Below are 21,712 nucleotides of genomic sequence, written 5' to 3'. Positions count from 1 at the left end.
CAATTTCAAATTTAGAAAATAAAATTTCAAAATTAAACAAAGAATTAGATCATCTTAGAAATGAAGTCTCAATTTCTAAACCAAATGAAAAAGTTCATATTTCTACTATTTATGACAAGAAAATGTCAGATTCTTGTAGTTGTTGTGAAAAGTATGAAAAAGAAATCAAAGAGTTGAAAAACTCACTTGCAAAATTTTCTTATAGTAAAAATAATTTAGATGTCATATTAGGAAAACAAAGACATGTCTCTAATAAGGCTGGACTAGGATATAAATATGAAAAACAACAAAAATTTCATAAAAACTTCTCTACTTCCACACAAAAATATAATTCTAGTTCTATCACATGTTTTTATTGTGGAAGAAAAGGGCATGGCACATCTACATGCTATTTTAGAAGAAATTGTAACAATATTAAAATGATTTGGGTCCCAAAAGGATCCTTTATTCATACTAACACACAAGGACCCTATAAAGTTTGGGTACCTAAGTTACAACCTTGATTTTGTAGGAACCCTTGAGGAAAAAGTAGTACATAGATAGCAGATGCTCAAAACATATGACGGGAGACGAATCAAAATTCACACATATCTCTCCCAAGAAAAGCGGACATGTAACTTATGGTGACAACAACAAAGGTAGAATTCTTGGAGTTGGAAAAATAGGTACAAATTCTTCAACCTCCATTGAAAATGTTCTACTTGTTGAAGGTCTTAAACATAGTCTGCTTAGTGTGAGTCAATTATGTGACAAAGGCTATCTGGTATCATTTGATTCTCAAAAGTGTGTCATTGAACATAAACATGATACGAATATAAAGCATATAGGGTTTAGAGTCAATAATGTTTACATGATAGACTTAAGTCAAAAACTAGATAATAATCAATGTTTTCTTAGTAAAGATGATGATCCATGGTTATGGCATAAACGTATTGCACATATAAACATGGAACACTTAAATAGATTAATATCAAAAGATTTAGTTGTTGGTTTGCCAAAACTAAGATTTGAAAAAGATAGGCTATGTGATGCTTGTCAAAAGGGAAAACAAACTAGAGTTTCTTTCAAATCTAAAAACATTGTTTCAACTACTCAACCCTTACAATTACTACATATGGATTTGTTTGGTCCTTCCAGAATCATGAGTTTTGGATGAAGTTACTATGCTCTTGTTATAGTTGATGATTATTCTAGATACACATGGACTCTTTTTATCACTCATAAGAATGATGCATTTCAAGCATTTAGAAAACTTGCAAAAATCATTCAAAATAAGAAAAATCTCAAGATTATATCTATTAGGAGTGATCATGGGGGTGAGTTTGAAAATAAAGAATTTGAATTATTTTGTGATAAGCATGGGATTAAGCATAACTTTTCTGCACCAAGAACCCCTCAACAAAATGGTGTTGTTGAAAGGAAAAATAGATCTTTGGAAGAGATTGCTAAAACTTTATTAAATGATACTCCTCTTCCAAAATACTTTTGGGCTGAAGCCGTTAACACTGCATGCTACATTTTAAATAGGGCTTTAATAAGATCCATTTTAAAGAAAACTCCATATGAATTGTTTAATGGCAGAAAACCAAACATCTCACATCTTCATATCTTTGGTTGTAAATGTTTTGTATTGAATAATGGAAAAGATAACTTAGGAAAATTTGATGCTAAGTCAGATGGAGGTATTTTCCTTGGATATTCTCTGCATAGTAAAGCTTATAGAATATATAATAAAAGAACAATGACAATTGAAGAGTCTATACATGTTTCCTTTGATGAGTCTAATGCCATTCTTCCAAGGAAGGATTTTTTAGATGATATTTCAGATTCCTTAGAAGATACACATATTCATGGAAATGATTCTAAAGAAAAAGATGAAGGAAGCAATGAGGATTCTCAAGATAATGGGGCTAGAGGAAATAATGAACTTCCAAAAGAATGGAAAGCCTCAAGAGATCATCCCCTCGACAACATTATTGGTGATATATCAAAAGGGGTAACAACTAGACATTCTCTTAAAGATTTATGTAATAATATGGCTTTTGTATCTATGATTGAACCTAAAAATATAAAAGAAGCCATAGTAGATGATAACTGGATCATTGCCATGCAAGAAGAATTGAATCAATTTGAAAGAAACAATGTGTGGAAACTAGTAGAAAAACCTGAAAATTATCCTGTCATAGGAACAAAATGGGTTTTTAGAAATAAATTATATGAACATGGCATAATTATTAGAAATAAGGCTAGGTTAGTAGCAAAAGGGTATAATCAAGAAGAAGGAATAGACTATGAAGAAACATATGCTCCAGTTGCAAGATTAGAAGCCATTAGAATGCTCTTAGCATATGCATCCATAATGAATTTTAAGCTTTATCAAATGGATGTTAAAAGTGTTTTTCTAAATGGTTTAATTCAAGAAGAAGTATATGTTGAACAACCCCCAGGTTTTGAAATCCTGAATAAACCAAATCATGTTTATAAATTACAAAAGGCTCTTTATGGTTTGAAACAAGCCCCTAGGGCGTGGTATGAACGTTTAAGTAATTTTCTCCTAGAAAAGGAATTTTCTAGAGGACAAGTGGATACCACATTATTCATAAAGAGAAAGCATAATGATATTTTGTTGGTTCAAATATATGTTGATGATATAGTTTTTGGATCCACTAATGATTCATTGTGCAAGGAGTTTTCCCTTGATATGCAAAGTGAATTTGAAATATCAATGATGGGAGAACTAAAGTACTTCCTGGGATTACAAATCAAGCAAACTCAAGAAGGTATATTCATCAATCAATCCAAGTACTGCAAGGAATTAATCAAAAGATTTGGGATGGAAACTGCAAAACACATGGTTACACCTATGAGCACTAGCTGTTACTTAGATAAAGATGAATCTGGTCAATCTATAGACATGAAACAGTATCGAGGTATGATCGGATCTCTTCTCTATTTATCTGCTAGTAGACTTGATATTATGTTTAGTGTATGCATGTGTGCTAGGTTTCAATCCAACCCCAAACAATCACATTTGAGTGCAGTTAAGAGAATCATGAGATATCTATTAGGTACAATAAATTTAGGATTATGGTATCCTAAGAACTCAACATGTAACTTAATAGGATATTCTGATTCTGACTTTGCCGGATCTAAAACTGATAGAAAAAGCACAAGTGGAACTTGTCAATTCATTGGATCCGCTCTTGTCTCATGGCATAGTAAGAAACAAAACAGTGTTGCTTTATCCACTGCTGAAGCGGAATATATCTCTGTCGGCAGTTGTTGTGCACAGATTTTATGGATGAAGCAACAATTATCTGATTATGGTATCCTTCTTGATCGAATACCTATTAGGTGTGATAACACTAGTGCCATTAATCTATCCAAAAACCCTGTACAACATTCTAGAACGAAACATATAGAAATAAGACACCATTTTCTAAGAGACCATGTTCTAAAGGGAGATTGTTTGCTAGAGTTTGTTGATACAAAGAATCAGCTTGCTGATATCTTTACAAAACCTCTCCCAAAGGATATATTCTTTTCAATAAGAAGAGAATTAGGACTTTTAGACCTTAGTGATTTGGATAGGTAAAGTTTTATGATTGATTGATTGTGTTTTGATTAAGTATAACACTTGTTTTGTTTAATTTAGTTTACTTTTCTTGTTAGTATAATTAACTCTTAAGATAGGATAAGTTTTTAGACTTAGAAATAAGTTTTCTTTTAGGAAAAGGCTATTGTTTTGTTCTGGTAATCGATTACAGTATTCATGTAATCGATTACCAGTAGGCAGCCTCACCCTGTAATCGATTACCATTACTTGTAATCGATTACAAAGCGTCCAGGTCTATAAATATCACGTTTTTCAGAAACCCCTGCGCAGCCCCTTCCCCCTTGCGATGTTCCTCCATTCCCAAACCTCCAAACCTTCCTATCTTACTCATTTCTTCATCAAATCAACTCCCGTAACTTGCAATCTTCTTCTTTTTCATTTTTCTTTTGATTTCACCGATTAAAATCTGCAAAAACTCCTTCAAATGGTAGAATCGTCAAAGAAACGTAAGGGTTCATCCGCCTCCGCTTCGGCTTCAAGAGCTCATCGTTCCGGAGCCACCAGCGCATCCACAACACCAATTCCACCCTCCTTATCTTCGTCCACACTATTTTCTTCCGAAGAACAGCAGAAACGGTACTCAAATCTTTTCTCATCTCGTTCCATTATCGATCCTAAGTTCATTGATATGGAATTCTTTTCTGCTGAAACTTTTGATTGCATTCAAGCCTTTCAGAACCTAGGTCTTATACCTTTCATGTCATTACAATTGTCTGTTTATCCTGAATTGGTTAAAGCTTTTTATTGTAATCTTGAAATTCAGGACATCACTTTGATTTCTGAGGCTTTTGGGATAAAAATGGTCATTGACCAATCCCTTTTCCATGACTTAACCCAATTGTCCAGTGACGGTGTACCATTTGAAGGTACACTGAATGACGATTGGAAATTTGATTTCTCTGCACATGATGCCCGCCAGTTGGTTTGCACCAACAATGCGGATATGACCGGACGCCTTCTTGCCAGTTCATTGGCTTTTGAAAGCCGCATCCTTCATTATCTGATTGTGCGGATTTTGCTTCCACAATCTTCCAATCTTGCCCAGGTTTCTGAGGAAGATCTTATTATCATGTGGGCCTTTCATACCGGGCGTCAACTTGACTGGGCACACTTAGTCAGATATCGCATGCATAAGGCATTGCGATTAAATGCTCCTTTGCCATATCCACATCTTGTTACTCTCTTTTTTTGCCATTTTCAAATACCTCTTGATTCTGAACCTTACGTTCCAATCAAGAGATCCTTTTTAATTGGTGCTGCTGTGATTGCTTCTTTTGGTTACCGCAAAGCGCATGATGGCTCTTAGGTCAAAAAGGGCGCTCAACCCGCTGATGAAGAAGGCAACCTACCAGTTGAAGATAATTCCACTCTTCTTCGAAGGCTTATGGACAAGTTTGATGGTCTTCAGACTTTTGTTGGTGATAAGTTTGATGCCATGGAATTGCAAGTCGACATGCAGTTCGATGCCATGGAATCAAGGATCACCAAAGTTGAAGAAGATTTCTCCTTCATCCGTACTTGCTTTGATCCACCACCACCGCCTCCATCATCATCTTAGCTTAAGTATTATGACTAAGTATTATTAGTGATTAAGTATTATTAGTACTTTGGTTTATCGCCGTGTATTTGGCTTTTTGTTGCTCTAGTTATCGTAATATTGCACTATTATTAAGTATTATTATATTTCTCGACTTTGTTTTGGATCGGTTATGACAATGTATGGATTTATTTTGATTTATTGTTTGGCTCTGTTTGGATTTTGTTTGTGTTGCTTAGTTCTTTTTGAAGTTGCCAAAGGGGGAGAGAACTTGGGTTAGAAATCAATTAGAAATTTATCATTAAGAAAAGTTAGGCATACATGCCAAAAGATAGGGGGAGTAAGGGTTGTGTGAACGTGCTATCATCTTGTATATAGCTTGTCTTGATTTTAGGGATTGTCATCATCAAAAAGGGGGAGATTGTAGACAAATGATCAAGCTGAATGTTTTGATGATGCCAAAGGTTCACATGCGTCTCAAAGCTTTATTCAAGACAAAGAAATTAAAGATATTCAAGATGGATGATCAAGACAGTCTCTAGAGTCTTAGAAAGGGTATATTAAATAGGAAGGGAATTCCAATTGAAGTACCAAAAGGTTTGGCCAAGAAATTTAAGTTAAAAAGTTTTTTTCAACAAATTTACTCTCTGGTAATCGATTACCAGAGGATGTAATCGATTACCAGTGGCCAAAACTGATTTACAAAAGCTATTAAAATTTGAATTCAAAATTTGCATTGTGTAATCGATTACATATATATGGTAATCGATTACCAGCAGTTTCTGAATGTTTTAATTCAAATTTTAAAGCTTGTAATCGATTACACATATACTGTAATCGATTACCAGAGGAGTTTTTCAGAAAACATTCTCAACAGTCACATCTTTTTATCTGTTTCTTAAATGGCCATCAAGGGGTTATATATATGTGACTTGAGACACGAATTTAACAAGAGTTTCTCAGAACAAAAAGGTCTTATCCTCTTATAAAGCAAAATCGTTTTATTCTCTTACAAATTCCTTGGCCAAATTACTTGTGATTCAATAAGGAATTATTTGAGTGTTCAAATTGTTCAATCTATCTCTTTCAAGAGAGATTTCTTCTTCTCTTCTTCTTTATTCTGAAAAGGGATTAAGAGACCGAGGGTCTCTTGTTGTGAAAGAATTCTAAACACAAAGGAAGGATTGTCCTTGTGTGTTTAGAACTTGTAAAAGGAATTTACAAGATAGTGGAACTCTCAAGCGGGTTGCTTGGGGACTGGACGTAGGCACAAGGGTGTGGCCGAACCAGTATAAATCTGAGTTTGCAATTTCTCTTCCCTTAAACTCCTTTATTTATTATTGTTTTATATTCATATTCAAATTGCTCTATTTGAATCAATATTTAAGAAATTCATCATTAAGGGAATTTATAACTTGAATAGAAAGTTAAATAGAATTTTTAATTGGGGAAATAACTTATAATATTTTAATTCAACCCCCCCCCCCCCCTTCTTAAGATATCTGAGGCCACTCGTCCAACATATACCTAACTACAATAATAAAGCATAAGCACCCCCGAAGCCCAGAATTCCAAATTAGTTACATTAAGAACTGTTGATGTTGATATTTTTTTGTAATCAAAATTTACATTTTGTATGTTGTTGTATGTCATGAATGTAATATGCTATAAAAACAACTGTTGATGTCGATATTTGTCTGTAATTGAAATTTAGATTTTGTATGTTCTTGTACGTCATCAATGTAATTTCCTATATAAACAACTGTTGTTCATGCTGAGTGAACCTTAGATTCCCGTTTGAGACTGAATGCAATGATTCTTACGGACAGTTTGCATTAGTCATTGTATTTAGTCTTGAATTGTCTATTTGGACAGTTTAGGGAGACTGGTATTTTTATGTTAGATTCATTCGTTAAGGTTATTATTATTTTGATTAATTTGATGAAATTTTGGTACAATGTATTTCAAGTTGTTCTCTGATTGCATACTTGATTATCGGGAAATTAATTTCACCGATGTCATGTCATGTACTTGGAGACCAATGCAAAATGCTGCCGAAATTTAGTCAAAATTTTCAAAATAATGCTAACCCTGACGTATGAAGCTAACATAAAAGATGCAGCAACAGAGAGGAGCACTATTTATTAGTTGATTGAAGTAAATCCTCATAGTTGGATCTTGCATCAACAAACAACACTTTATGCAAATAGCAAAAAGAAATCTAAAGTGTAAACTAAAGAGCAAATATTTTCTACATTCTGCACTACTGACAATTATAGGCTGATTCCAAAATCGATCATAGTCAAGATAAGAAATTTTTATTTTGGAATTATTTTATATTTTAGTCCCATCCCAAGGCTATGCAGTAATGTCCACATGTCCCCATGCGTATGGCTGTATTCGGGCTTGGGTTTATCTTACTTAGGTGTTATTTTATTTACACTATTAGATTGTCTCCATCATTATGGGATTATGTCTCTAATCCAAAATTCTGGGAGACATGTAATGATTTTGTTCAAACCTAAAATTAAGTGTTCGGATATCTAAAAAAATTTCCATTTGCCCAGATATGCGATGCAATCAAGCCTAAATCTCTGTTCTTTGTCTCTGAGAGAAACTAGATCAAAAACTAGAACGAAATGAGTTTTTTATTGAATGAATCCCTAATGGTTAATCTGCACCAGTGTGGTATCAAAATTCAGAATGAATGAGGGCAAAATCTACAAGAATGACTGCCCCAGGAAAAAGAGAGTCGAGTTTCTCCCCCCCCCCCCACCCCCCAAAACTAATCCTCACCAACTAACTCCCTTCCCCTTTCATCTTCTGCAGTTCAGCCTCTATTTATTAGAGATGCACTAATTACCTATTCTAACAAGTCCTACTCTCAACTTACAAGGCCTAACTAACATGGCTCATCCTAACAGTAATAGGCCTAACTTGATTTCTACACATTCTTGAATATTAACTCAATGAAAGTTTCTTCCTTCAATTTAACATAAGAAAAAAACTTGGATGCAATTCCTTATATGCTTTTGGTGTTTGCTATCGAATCAAAATTAGAGTTTTACCTCGACAATAAACATAAAAAAAATCTGGCATTGAAAGTCAGAATAGGTTACCAAGGTGAAACTCCAACTTTGGTCAAAGAACAACACCAAAAGCATCCAAGTAAGTGCATCTAAGTTTTCCCCTTACCATGAAACACATGACACCTCAATCACTAGTTCCACACGTACCATTCACAACACCTAAAGATAACCAATCTAACTCCTTCCAATCCTATTGCGCTTGGAGCCTTGTTCTCTCCGGACTCGAGGGCACGCTCCAGAGCAACAATTGCGGTGACGGAGGAGTGAGGGCAGTTCACGAAGCGCTTTATCACCACCGGGAACTGCGAAATCCAAACGTCGTGGTCGAAGAGGACCTCCGCCTCCACGTGAGGTTGCGAATTAGGGTGGTTCTGGTGCGTTTGGTCCTCCGAATCGTAGTCGCGTTTGACGAGGTCTTCCTCCGCATTGGGGTTTTTGTCGTCGTCCTCCTCCTCCTCGTGCTTCTGGTGGTGTCGGCTGATTTGCGAATCTCTCTTGCGCTTCCTCCATCTGGTTCGGTTCTCTGCCAAAAACAAAAAAGCAACGAAAAGAGAAATTGAGAGAATAGTTGTGATGAGAGGAGAAATTGCGGGAATTGGAAGCGTAGGGTTGGCATTGGGGGAGTGAGGCTTTTAGAGAGGAATGAATGAATGAATGAAAACCTGAAGGGGAGGCTGGCATGGCAAGAGGAGAGGGGTGGGTTTAAGGGAGGGAGAGAGAGATTCGAAAGTGAAAATAATCAAATAAAAATGGCAATTCTTCAAAGACGAGTGATTAACAAAACCGTAGTAGTCTATACATGAACAAAGACGGTTTTTATAAAACCGCCTTTGTAACATACACATCAAAGGCAATTTTATAAAAACCGTCGTTAACAGCTCTATATACTTGGCATTAATTTCAAAAATGCCACCGCGTCATGTACTACATCGGTTTTTAAATAACCGATGTAGATAGCGCGATGTGAAAGCCTACTTTTGTAGTAGTGAGAGAGCAAAGTCTCCTTGCCTATTTTAACTAAAAATAAAAAATAAAATAAAAATTAGAAGTTAAAAAGTAATGATTAATTATCAAGATAGGAATAAGGTTAAATAACTCATTTGGTCCCTATAGTTTCATGATTCTTACCTTTTTAGTCCCTATAATTTGAAAGTGGTCTTTTTAGTCCCTATAGTTTACATTTTAATTTTCTTTTAGTCCCTGTAGTTTAAAAGTATTTTTTTTAGTCCCTATAGTTTACATTTTAATTCTCTTTCAGTCCCTGTAATTTGAAAATTATAGGGATTAAAAAAGTAAGAATTATGAAACTATAGGGACTAAAAATACCACTTTCGAAACTACAAGGACTAAAAGAAAATTTAAATGTAAACTATAGGGACTAAAAATATCACTTTCAAACTATAGAGACTAAAAAAGTTAGAATCATGAAACTATAGGGACCAAATGAGTAATTTAACCTAGGAATAATAAAAATTGACAAAGGATAAAATGGTCTAGTAAAATATATAAATCAAATGAAATTATGTTTATTATTTTTATTATTATTCCATCTCCCTCTCCAACTCTCCGCTAAAATTCAGTTATTATTACATGCATGGTCTTGTTTTCGCTATCTTAAAACAACATAAAAGTCATTTATAATTTGTTTGGAAAGAGAATCAATGAGAAGATCCAGCTTTTCCACAAGACCATTATTATCACCAGCTTCCCAATTAGAAAATGACTTCCTAGGAGTTAATCTCTAGGAGCAAAACGAGAACAAACCAAAAGGAAACACAAGTTTACACATAATAATAACATCTCAACTTCAGTTAATCACGGAATTCTACACAAAACATGTCAATTGGCCATCAGAGAATTAAACTTGATACAAACAACAAACACCCCATATAGCCCAGAACATCGATTCAACATTTAAACTAGCTAACCCTACTCCTTACTATAACAAAGGCAAGAAAAGAGGATCAATACATAGTATCCACTAGTACGTGTACTATGATTTAACCGACACCAAGAAAACATACAAAAAGACAAAGATAGTACTCGTCAACACTGGAACCACAGTACCAAACCAATAATGGAAATTAGCACCCAATTATGACGAGGTGGTTTCAGTGGAGGGAGATTTCCATATGTCACTGATGTCATTCCAAATCTGCTTCATCACACCACCCCTTTTTGGAGGCTTCATGGGTTTGTTGTTGCCACTCACGATCACAGTCCTACCTGCAGACCCAGTGGAGTTGGAAGCTCCAGCTGATCGTGGCTCTCTTTCACCGTTTTGGCCCTGAGTTTCACTCATCGTTACCGGATTCAGACCCACAAACAAGGAATAGATGATACCAAGTGGTTCTAAATCTTATTAGGATTTTAATTATAGGCCGAAGCCTTTGGAAGAAAGAGCTTCACAGTTAGTGTGTGGTGAACAGTCTTTGTCTGGGCCCCAATGAATAATAAATACTTCCTTTCTATTTAACTTTCCGATTTTTTTCTTAAATTATTTTTATTTATATGATATTTGCAAAGTTTAATATTTAATTATTTTACATATTTATTATGGAGTGAAAAGAAAAAGAAATAAAAAATAAATCTCAACTATTTTATTAGAATTAAGAGAATTTATTATTTTTTGGTTTCTAAACAATAACCATTAACGATATATAAAAAGAACAGACAAACAGTGTATTATTTTTTTAGCATAAATGTATTAAATATGAGAATAAAGAATACAAATAAAATAAAATAATTGTTACAGAAGAGAAATTATTATGTTTTTTCTGAGGTTGTATTTGTTTTTTAAGATGCATATAATATTAGAGAGAAATTTTATGTTTTTTATATGAGATACACACCTTTTAATTAACTTTACTTTAATTTTTTTTTCTACTTTCATAATCTCTATTTCCATCATCTTCAACTTATTTACGAGACTTGATAGGTTGTTCAAGTTTAACAAATTAGTCTTGAATTCAATGCCAGATATGTAACTATAATAAATATTTAGAGGCTTTTAACTTTTAATGTATATAGTTGTCTTATTAGATTTGAGTGTAATTATCTCCGATAAAAAAAAATAGTGTTAAACCTTAAAAGTAACTTCTATACATGAGAAATATAGAAGAATTATCATTTTAAATATGTGGAGACTAGAAATTTAAATAATAAAATTATGTATGATTGACATATTTGCAGTAATTCTTTAGAATAATACTGATATTTAATTTTGATATATAAATTATTGTATCGCTCGTTTACAAAATAAATTAAAGTACGTAATTCTGACTGTTATAGTCAAATGTGATGCTTGCAATTTTTAAGATGTATAAAGCATAAAAAAATTTACTTAATTTGTAGGAAAATTATTTACGATGATTTTTTTAATTCACAAATTATCACAATTCAAAACATAATCTTTTATTTTGTCCTCGTATGAATTTCATTCAACGGTAAAAGAGCACAATGCAACCTTCAAATTGAAAGCGTGTTTGACAAGATGGTTTCTCTTGTGTAGCCAATGGTGTGGGTGCAATGGAAAATTCATTTGAAAGTTTTTCCTTTATTTAACTCTTTTTTAAACTTATTTAAACATAAACTTAAATATATTTTTATTTTTGATTGATTTTTTTAATTTTACTTTTTCTTCCTAATATTTTTCAAAAAAATTTGGTCTCTAATAAAATTTTTTTAAAAAAATTGGTATCTAATATTTTTTTTATTTTGTATTTGGTCCCTAAAGTTAGAATTTCTAAGTTAAAAGATGACATATCAGTTTAAACTTTAAAAGGCAATAATCTGCGACGATTTTTAAAAGACCATTATTTATTTCAAAATTTAAATTATAACTTTTGATTATTTTAAAATTGTTAGAACTAATTTAAAAAACAAAAAGCACAACTCTGTTGGGTGCTTTGTCAAATAAACATAAATATAACAATGAAGTCCTTCTCCCATTTAACATGTGATGCACCTCATGTTTATGAGAGCCGACCCAATAAAATTGCAACTATGATGTACCCAATTAGTGGATATGTAATCAATCAGAACCTACCTTTTGAACTTAACTCAATATTATAAAATCAACTTGTGAATTAAGAATTGTTTGTCACTTATATAGTCTATCTCGATACTATCTTTAGTCAGTGTGAAATGTCAACATGTCTCCATTTTTGTCCATGGTTACTTGACATGTGAGACTTTCAACACACCCCTCAATCTAGGGGTAACCATAATTTAGGTGACTTTTTCAACACCCTCCCTCACACTCAAGCTAGCTAGACTATCCACTTGTAGTGTGACAAACACAGGATAGGTCTATGATAGACTTTGATACCATGTGAGAACATGGATTTTAAGCCTAACAAAACCTTAGAAAATTGGCTTGTAAGGGGAGGATTGTTCCTTACTTATATAGTATATCTCGACACTATCTTTAGTCAATGTGTTGGAAACGATGTTGAAGATCACAACTGATGTCTTCCTAAGTCGTGTATAAGCACTACCCTAAGACTTATCAATGGTATCCCATGCAAATCTTCCAGGATACAATAGGAACTTCTCAGTTAAGTTAAGGCTACAGAAACTAGCATGGTAGAAAATTCAAACCCAAGAACATAAAAGAGAAGCAAAAAAGAAGAGAAGAGGGATGTTTTCTCAGTGTGAAAAACTAATGTTAGAGACGCGTATTTATAGGAAAGGAAGGGACCATATGATTGTTTGAATAATAAAGACAATAATAAAAAGAATTAATGATAATTTGAATGTTATCTTTGTAATTAATCAAGCGATCAAATGATTGAGGCAGAAAAAGGAAAATCCCATGATTTTTGTAATTGGATCAAATAAAAAATTGGCACATTAAAACAGGGATTTTTGAATAGGCTTTCTGAATTCAAAATAATTCTCAAAAGGATTTAATTGCAGTAATTCGTAAAAGAATTGCACAACCCATTATCGCACGTGTAGGGGCGCAAATCGGTGGATTTGCATTACATCAATTCCACGAGGCCCAAGCTCATGCGCATGAGACTTCCACCCCTTACTAGCCACTTTGATAGTCCAAATCACAAGTTGATATATAAACACATGAGCCAAAGATATTCTAGGAAATGTTGGAATTTGTCTTTTGAAATAATCTTTCAAAAACTTAAAACAAAACAATCCCCCACATATTTCAAAAGTTAAATGAAAGCATAGACCTAGACTAATAGGAGTTAACACACAACATAGTTGGTGTAGCAAGATATATGAACCAAAAACAATTGATGCATGTTAGCGCTCTACCAATCATAGTACACCCCCGCAATCTTGTTGTTGTCACTATGTTGTGCCACTAGGCCATACGTTGCGTGATATTCATGAGTGCTTTAGAGATCTTACTAGGATCTCATACAAGTGAGTCCATTTGAAACTAATACAGGTGATTTCATCAATTGTATTTTGCAAATCATACACCACCCATAAGGGATATGGCAATCATTAAAAGCTTTATAATTTGGTAAGCTTTCTCATAACCACATAAAGCTTAACTATAAAACTTAACCTCATATTAATGCAATATTTAGCACTTTCTTGCACCATAAGAAGGGACTAAAAATTGATTGAGATCAATTTTACTGCTAGCAAAACTAACAAGTGACTTGCTCTTACCCTTATGAACCTTCTTCATGGGATCCCCAATCACAAAGGTTAGGTGACTCTTCCTCGCTTTCTCACAATGGGTAGTTCAGCATATGTGGAATACAGAACTACCCATTGGGTGACTCTTCCACGCTTTCTCACACATATGACGGGTGACTCTTCCACGCTTTCTCACACAAGGCTTATTGGGTTATGGGGCACCCGTCATATGTGGTACTAGGTGGCGATCGGGCGATGGCCCAAAACAAATATCCCATTTCCACAAGCCCAGGCATAAGCACACCATCCCCAGTTGCCCACCTTTAAATTGAGCTCACGTACACATACGTAGCCCTTCTCCTCGTTCCTCTCAGCACTGGGTCCCCATCAATCCCTCCAAGCTTTCACAATGTCAAATCAATTCAATTCCATTTGACATGAAACTACCTTGGAAAAAAAACAGAGTGGAGGCAAAAATCTTTACACAAGATTCATTCGAATTCCACAGAATTTTTCTAACCAACATACCTCAGTAAAGTCCTCATCCTTGATTCGTTAACCATTGGATCGCCTTGAAAATTTAACTGGGTATTCCTAATACAGAAATATAAGTTTTAACCGTTGGGATCTGCTAAAGAATTTCTAGAACACGAGATATACTACCTTTCCCATGACAGCAGAAACTAGCACTGCACAACCAGTTTTTTTTTTTTCTGCATAATTGGCAGATTTGCTGCATAATTGGGCAGCTTTTTTGCATAATTTTGCAGATTTTCAAAATCTAGCTTACATGCATCCAATTCCACTCAAATTGGATCCTACGAGTCCTAAACAATGTATAAATCATGTTCAAGCCAAAAACAAACTTCAAACCAAGGTAAAGAAATTATAGGTATCCAAAACCCATCAAATTTAGTGAATTTTCAAGGTTTGAAAGGTGAAAATGAAAATTGGGTGATTTTGGGGGTAAACTCTCATCTTCATCAAGTCTATAATATTGAATTAGACTTGCTCAAACTAATTTTAAGGTAAAATCTCCACCTATTCAAAATTTGACCTCTCAACACTCAATTTACACTATAAATGGCTCTTTTCTTTCACATTTGCCACTAATTTTCCTCATTTGCTCTGACCAAGCTTTCCTACAAGTCCTAATTGACATTCTAAACTAGAATCAACTCACTTTAAACTCAAATTTCCACTAACACCAAATTTGGCTTTCTAAATCTCAAAATCTCACACTTTTCCACCTACAACACTACCATTCTCACATTTAACTCTAAGCTAACTCTCCCCATCCTCTCTACCAATTTTCTATCTACATTTTAAGCACTCATATATCTCAAAACATCATTATTGAACCCTAAATCAACATAGGCAGTTTTGCTTACATTAAACATGTCAAGTTTAGCATAATTACAACAATTTCCTTCACAAACAACTACCCTAAAGCAATAACCTAGTAGAACTACCCATTATAGCTCCCAAGAACCCAACACCCACAGATTTCAAGTGAGGAGAAGTCCACCCTTACCTGAAATTGAAGGTCCCATGAGGTAGAGGTAGGCTCCTAGACTCCAAAAACAACTTTATCTTGCAATTTGGTGTGGAAATGAAGGGGGATTTGAAGCTTGAAGAGAGACAACAATGGTGGTGAAGAAAATGAAAAAGAAACATGGAGGAAGAAAGAGAGAGCTGTGCTGGAAGTTTCTAGAGAAAGAGAGAGAAGATTTGGCTTTTAAAATGGTTTTTCTTTTCTTTTTCATTTTCTTTTTAAAAGCAATTCCACATGTCATTTTTTTAATTGGAGCAAAAAGGGCCCACCTTTACCTTTGACTTGACCACATACTCAGCCATAAAAGAAGAAAAAAACTGGACCTTTTTGGATGCTGAAATCCTGTCTCGGTTTGCGTGTCGCCTCTCTAATTCCAGTTCTTCACGTTTCTCTACACCCGTCGGGGCCCGTTTTCAAAGGTAGGCAATATATATATCAAAACGCTCAAAATGAGACCCTAAGCGTGGTTCAGAGGTTGGTTTTGTTTAATTATAAGTTGCACGCAAAATAATAATTTTTAGACTAATTAATTGCGAATTAATCTATAACTGTCCAGTTATGGGTTACTCTTCGTTAATTAGTCTAACCCGCGTATTTATCCCCCAATGTACATACTTCTACCAAGAATATATATATATATATATATATATATATATATATATATATATATATATATATATATTTAAATGTAATACTTACAAAATTCCGGGTAGAAATTCCAGGATGTCACAATACATCCACCCTTTAAGGAATTTCGTCCTTGAAATTAACTACTCTAGGAACAAACCTGGGTACAACTCTCTCACCTTATCCTCTAACTCCCAGGTTGAATCACCCTCGTCGGGTCCCCACTGCACTTTCACCAACGCGATCTCTTTACCTCTCAGCAACTTCATTCTTCGATCAGTAATCTTCTGAGGTTGTGCTTTATAGGTGAGGTTATCCATCACTTGTACTTCGTCCAGTGCGAGTACATGTGATGGATCCGGGTTGTATCGTCTCAGTTGAGAGACATGAAACACAGGGTGCAGATTCGATAAGCTCGGAGGTAGAGCGATTTGATAGGCTACAGGCCCAACCTTCTTTAAAATTTGATACGGACCCAGATACTTGGGCGTCAGCTTCCTAGATTTGAGAGCTCTACCGACTCCAGTTATAGGAGAAACCTTCAAAAACACATGTTCTCCTTCTTGAAAATCTAATGGCTTTCTCCTACTGTCATAATAGCTCTTCTGCCTATCCTGGGATGCTTTTATTTTCTCTCGAATCAATTTCACTTGTTCGGTAATTTGTTGTAGCATTTCAGGCCCAAGAAGTACTGTTTCCCCATCATCGTACCAACAAAGAGGAGTTTTGCACTTCCGCCCATATAGAGCTTCAAAAGGAGCCATACCAATGCTGGCTTGGTAGCTGTTGTTGTAAGTAAATTCAATCAATGGCAAACATTCCATCCAACTGCCTTGTTGCTCTATAATACACGCCCGAAGTAGATCTTCTAGAGTCTGAATGGTTCGCTCAGTCTGACCATCTGTTTGGGGATGATAAGCTGAACTGAGCTTCAGCTTTGTCCCCAATGCTTCATGCAGACTTGTCCAAAATCGCGAGGTAAACCTCGGGTCCCTGCCTGATACGATACTGGAAGGAATTCCATGTAACCTTACTACTTCTTTGATGTACAACTCTACTAACTTCTCCATTTTATATTTCATATTTACCGGAATAAAATGAGCAGATTTGGTGAGTCGATCTACTATGACCCACACAGCATCGTGTCCACGACTCGTCTTGGGTAAACTAGATACAAAATCCATAGATATGCTCTCCCATTTCCATTCCGGAATTTCTAGCGGCTTTAATTCTCCTGATGGTCGCTGGTGCTCAGCTTTGGCCTTTTGACATGTCAAACATTTTGCTACATATTCAGCTACATCTTTCTTCATGCCATGCCACCAAAAACTTTTCTTCAAATCTTAGTACATCTTAGTCATCCCTGGATGGAAACTAAGACGACTTTTATGTGCCCTTCCAAGATCTTAACTTTCAAATCATCTAATGGCGGTACACATATCCTCCCCTTGAATCTAATTAACCCGTTTGTATCCTTTTTAAACTCCACATCCTTATCTCCCATTGCATCTAACACTTTGTCTTGCAGAAACTGGTCATCCTTTTGAGCCTTGCGTATGTGATTTACGAATTCATTGGTGATTTGCAACGCTCCCACAAATAAGCTCTTGGGTCGCATCTCGATTGCTAGATTTAGATCTCGTAATTCCTCTATCAATCTCTATTCTAGAATCATCATGGTCGCAACATATAAGGACTTCCGGCTCAGCGCGTCGGCTACTACATTAGCCTTTCCTGGATGGTAGGAAAGACCAAAGTCATAATCCTTGAGGAACTCCATCCATCTTCGTTGCCTCATATTGAGTTCCTTCTGATCGAACAAGTATTTGAGGCTCTTGTGATCGTTGAAAACTTCAAAACGAGTGCCATATAAATAGTGCCTCCAAATCTTTAAGGCAAAGACCACAGCTGCTAGTTCCAAGTCATGGGTCGGATAGTTAACTTCATGAGGACGCAATTGGAGTGAAGCATAAGCCACTACCCTTCCCTCCTGCATCAATACGCACCCTAAGCCTTGCCCGCTCGCATCGCAACACCGGAGCTGTTGTCAATCGCCTCTTCAACTCTTGGAAGCTTTGCTCACATTTCTCATTCCAAACAAACTTCTCATTCTTACGAGTTAGTTTAGTTAGGGGTAGTGCTAATTTAGAAAATCCCTCAATGAATTTCCTATAATAGTCGGCCAACCCCAAGAAACTTTGAACTTCTGTTGGAGTTGTCGGTTGTTGCCACTCCATAACCGATTCCACTTTAACCGGGTCCACCGCAACCCCATCTTTAGAAATCACGTGCCCCAGGAACTGCACTTTCTCTAACCAAAATTCACATTTCGACAGTTTGGCGAACAATTTCCTATCCCTCAGGATATGCAACACAATTCTCAAGTGCTTTTCATGCTCCTTCTTATTCTTCGAATACACTAGGATATCATCAATGAACACAACCACGAACTGATCGAAGTAATCATGGAATATACAATTCATATAGTCCATGAAGATAGCCGGAGCATTAGTCACTCCAAATGGCATGACTAAATACTCATAATGTTCATACCGAGTCCGAAACGCAGTCTTTGGAATATCTTCCTTCTTAGCTCGGATTTGATGATACCCCAATCGCAAATCGATCTTCAAAAATATCGTCGCTCCCCTCAATTGATCAATCAAATCATCTATCCTCGGTAGGGGATATTTGTTCTTGATAGTGACTTTGTTCAGCTGTCGGTAGTCTACACACATCCTCATGCTTCCATCCTTCTTTTTAACCAATAAGACCGGCGCTCCCCACGGTGATACGCTTGGGTGAACAAATTTTTTACTTAAGAGATCCTGCACTTGTGCCTTCACCTCTGCTAGTTCTGCTGGAGACATCCTATAGGGCGCGATCGACACTGGATTCGCCCCAGGCACCATGTCAATAATGAACTCCACTTCTCTCTCAGGTGGTAATTCACAAATTTCATTAGGAAAGACCTCTGGGAATTCTGACACCACCAGTATACTGTTAACTTCAGAGACCTCCTCTACATTCATGGAGAACAGCACCATGTAGGTTCGAACGTCCCCTACTCCATCGTTGGCAGCATTCTCCTTCAATGGTTCATTTGGAATTACATTTCCACCAAATACTAGCATCTTCTCTTTGCAGTTTAGAAAGATATGGTTAGTAGATAACCAGTCCATTCCCAAGATCTCATCTAGATGAGCTAAAGGTAGGCAAATCAAATCCGCCATAAAAGATCAACCCTCAACAGTTATAGGACACTTCAAACACATCTGAGAGGTGGTTATAGGCTCGTTAGTTGGAGTAGACACCATGATATCATATGGTAACTCCGTTGTACATAACCCCAACCTATCCACACATGCATGAGATATGAACGAATGCGTGGCACCCAAATCATAGAGTACATCTAGCAGTTTATCAGCAATTAAACACATACCCTGTATCAAATCGTCGGAGGCAGCAGCTTCTGATCCACTCATAGCAAATACCCGGGAGGGTACCTTCTTTCTTCCACCACTAGTGTTATTGTTGTTGCTAACATTACTGCTCCTCGTGGGATTAGTAGATCCACCGTTGACTGTGTTAGAATTGGCAGTTATCGTCGGTCTCTCAGCCATTCTACACTCCCGAGCATAATGGCCTACCTTGCCACAAATATAGCAACGATCTTCCTGTGTCTGTTGGAGTTGTGGGCAATTTCTCCTAAGATGTGGTCCTCCGCACTGAAAGCACTGTACCCCAGTCCCCTTTGACTGGCTCATGTTGGACGTAGCCATAGGTTGTTTCCCCTTGTTGCTGGAATATGGCTTCCTCCTCTTATTATTGTTTTCTCTAAAAGGGTGGCTTCTTTGTGGTCCTCCAAAGCCTCTGGCTTGCCTCTCTTTCATCTTGTTCTCAAATATTCGGCACTTCATCACCAGTTGATTGAAATCTGTAATCTGCATGTAGCTAACTGCCTGTTGAATCTCCAGTCGAAGCCCATTCTCAAACTGAGCACATAAGTCCTCTTCGTTCCGAGCATCTTGGTATTGAGGCCAGTACTGTAGAAGTTCATTAAATTTGGCCGTGTATTCTCCAATGGACATGTTTCCCTGCTTCAAATCCTGGAATTCCCTCACCTTTCGCTTTCTGAGATCTCGTGGAAAATAGTTGTCTAGGAATTTGTCCTCGAAGGCATTCTAACGAATAACGCCTCTAGGTGTTGCTAATGTAGGTTTCACGAACTTCCACCAGTTTTCAACTTCTCCCTAGAGCATGAACGTCGCATAAAGGACCTTATGCCCCTCGAGGCAACCCATCGCCTCGAAAATCTTCTCAATCTCAGCTAACCATAACCTAGCACCCTTTGGATCATAGTCCCCACTGAACTTCAGCGGGTGGTTCTTACGGAAAGCCATGAGTCCCCGATACTCTGCCGGCTCCACATCACATTCCTGCACTAGAGTTTCCAGCACAGCTGTGATGCGGTCGAGGACATCACGGTTATGATCCCTACCACGTCCTGCCATACCTAACCTGTAGGGAAGCTATTAGTATCCAAGAAATTCTACTGAGAGAGTGTACCATATAGGCTATGACAGTTATAACAATATCTCTCTCTCTATATATATATACACACAACAATTCTACTAAATCAATTGCACTTTCCTGCTTAAGACAAGAGGGTAGAATTACACACAATTTGTGACTTAACGTCACTCCCCGAAACCTACTTCCAAGTTTCAGAGATACACAGCATTCACACAGTAAGACCATGGACAGGTTCACTAGAATCCAACTTTTGCTCTGATACCACCAATTGTGGCGTCCCTAAATAATGACAGGTTTAATAGTAATAAATGAAATAGCAGAAATCGATTACATAGTGTAAATTTTAAGTTCCAATGTGCAATGGCTGTTGTAATTCATTTTTGGGCACTGGTAATCGATTACATACTTTGGTAACCGATTACCAGAGAGGAAATCTCTTGAAAAAGACATTTTGACTGTATGTAGCCGTTATGGGACGCATTGTATTGTTACCTGTGTAGTTAGATTTCTTGTGAAAGAGTCTACCCCCTTTCTTTTTTCTCTTGTAGATCGCGATGACAGCGCAGTTGATCCATGATCGCGTCGTGATGGAGTGCCTAGAGGGTGTTTGGGAGACCCTCAAAGACAATGAGAGGTGCCAATTCTATGGCACAGTTCGACTCACTGCTACTTCGCTAGTACATCCGGAGCAACCCGCACGCACACTTTAGCAGCCTATGGAGTGGATACTACCTACGCCTACTCCATATCGACTAGTTGAGCCTGTTCAATTGATAGAGGTGTCATCCTCTGAAGAGGATCTTGAAGAGGACCCAGAGGAGTTACCTTGTAGTTAAGTTTTAATTAATATCCAAATTTCATTATGTATTTAGTGTAATAAACAAAAAGTAAGCATTGAGTGCGGCTATTACGTCATACACTGGATGTCCATGATAATCTTAGGAAATTTCAGGAATAATTGGAAAATGGTAATTTTTTATTTTAAATAAAATTTATTTTCTTGTCATTTGTATTACATTATTAACTTATGTTTTATTTGATCATGCAGTATTTTAATGATGTTAGACCATTGGAAGTAGAGAGATTGATGGCACTTCACATCCAGTAGGCACAATTTTATCTCAAAGTTACAAGTC

General features: G+C 36.2%; 1 protein-coding gene across 1 annotated transcript; it reads right to left on the bottom strand.

Annotated features, from left to right (window-relative positions):
* Window positions 1-17,983: 17,983 nt before the first annotated feature.
* LOC112999348 (uncharacterized) lies at window positions 17,984-20,443 on the bottom strand. The gene is made up of 4 exons (XM_026125401.1): window positions 20,321-20,443; window positions 19,483-20,224; window positions 18,887-19,245; window positions 17,984-18,448 (listed from the first exon to the last, which is right to left on the bottom strand). Exons 1-4 carry the CDS (start codon window positions 20,441-20,443, stop codon window positions 17,984-17,986), a joined length of 1,689 nt encoding a protein of 562 aa, XP_025981186.1.
* Between the last annotated feature and the right edge of the window lie 1,269 nt (window positions 20,444-21,712).

This window comes from Glycine max, chromosome 14, assembly GCF_000004515.6.
Source record: "Glycine max cultivar Williams 82 chromosome 14, Glycine_max_v4.0, whole genome shotgun sequence".
In the NCBI taxonomy this organism is placed as follows: Eukaryota; Viridiplantae; Streptophyta; class Magnoliopsida; order Fabales; family Fabaceae; genus Glycine; species Glycine max.
Note: the sequence above shows the minus strand (reverse complement) of the source record. Positions and strands in the feature narration are given on the sequence as shown.

What these genes read in the sequence shown, in the direction of transcription:
- LOC112999348 (XM_026125401.1), bottom strand. Translation starts at nt 20,443, where the DNA reads ATGGCTTTCCGTAAGAACCACCCGCTGAAGTTCAGTGGGGACTATGAT. An exon ending in CTCCGACGATTTGATACAGG is followed by an intron (nt 19,246 to 19,482) that starts GTATGTGTTTAA and finishes GCCTACCTTTAG; the next exon opens with CTCATCTAGATGAGATCTTG. An exon ending in CTCCAGCAGAACTAGCAGAG is followed by an intron (nt 18,449 to 18,886) that starts GTGAAGGCACAA and finishes GTGTATTCGAAG; the next exon opens with AATAAGAAGGAGCATGAAAA.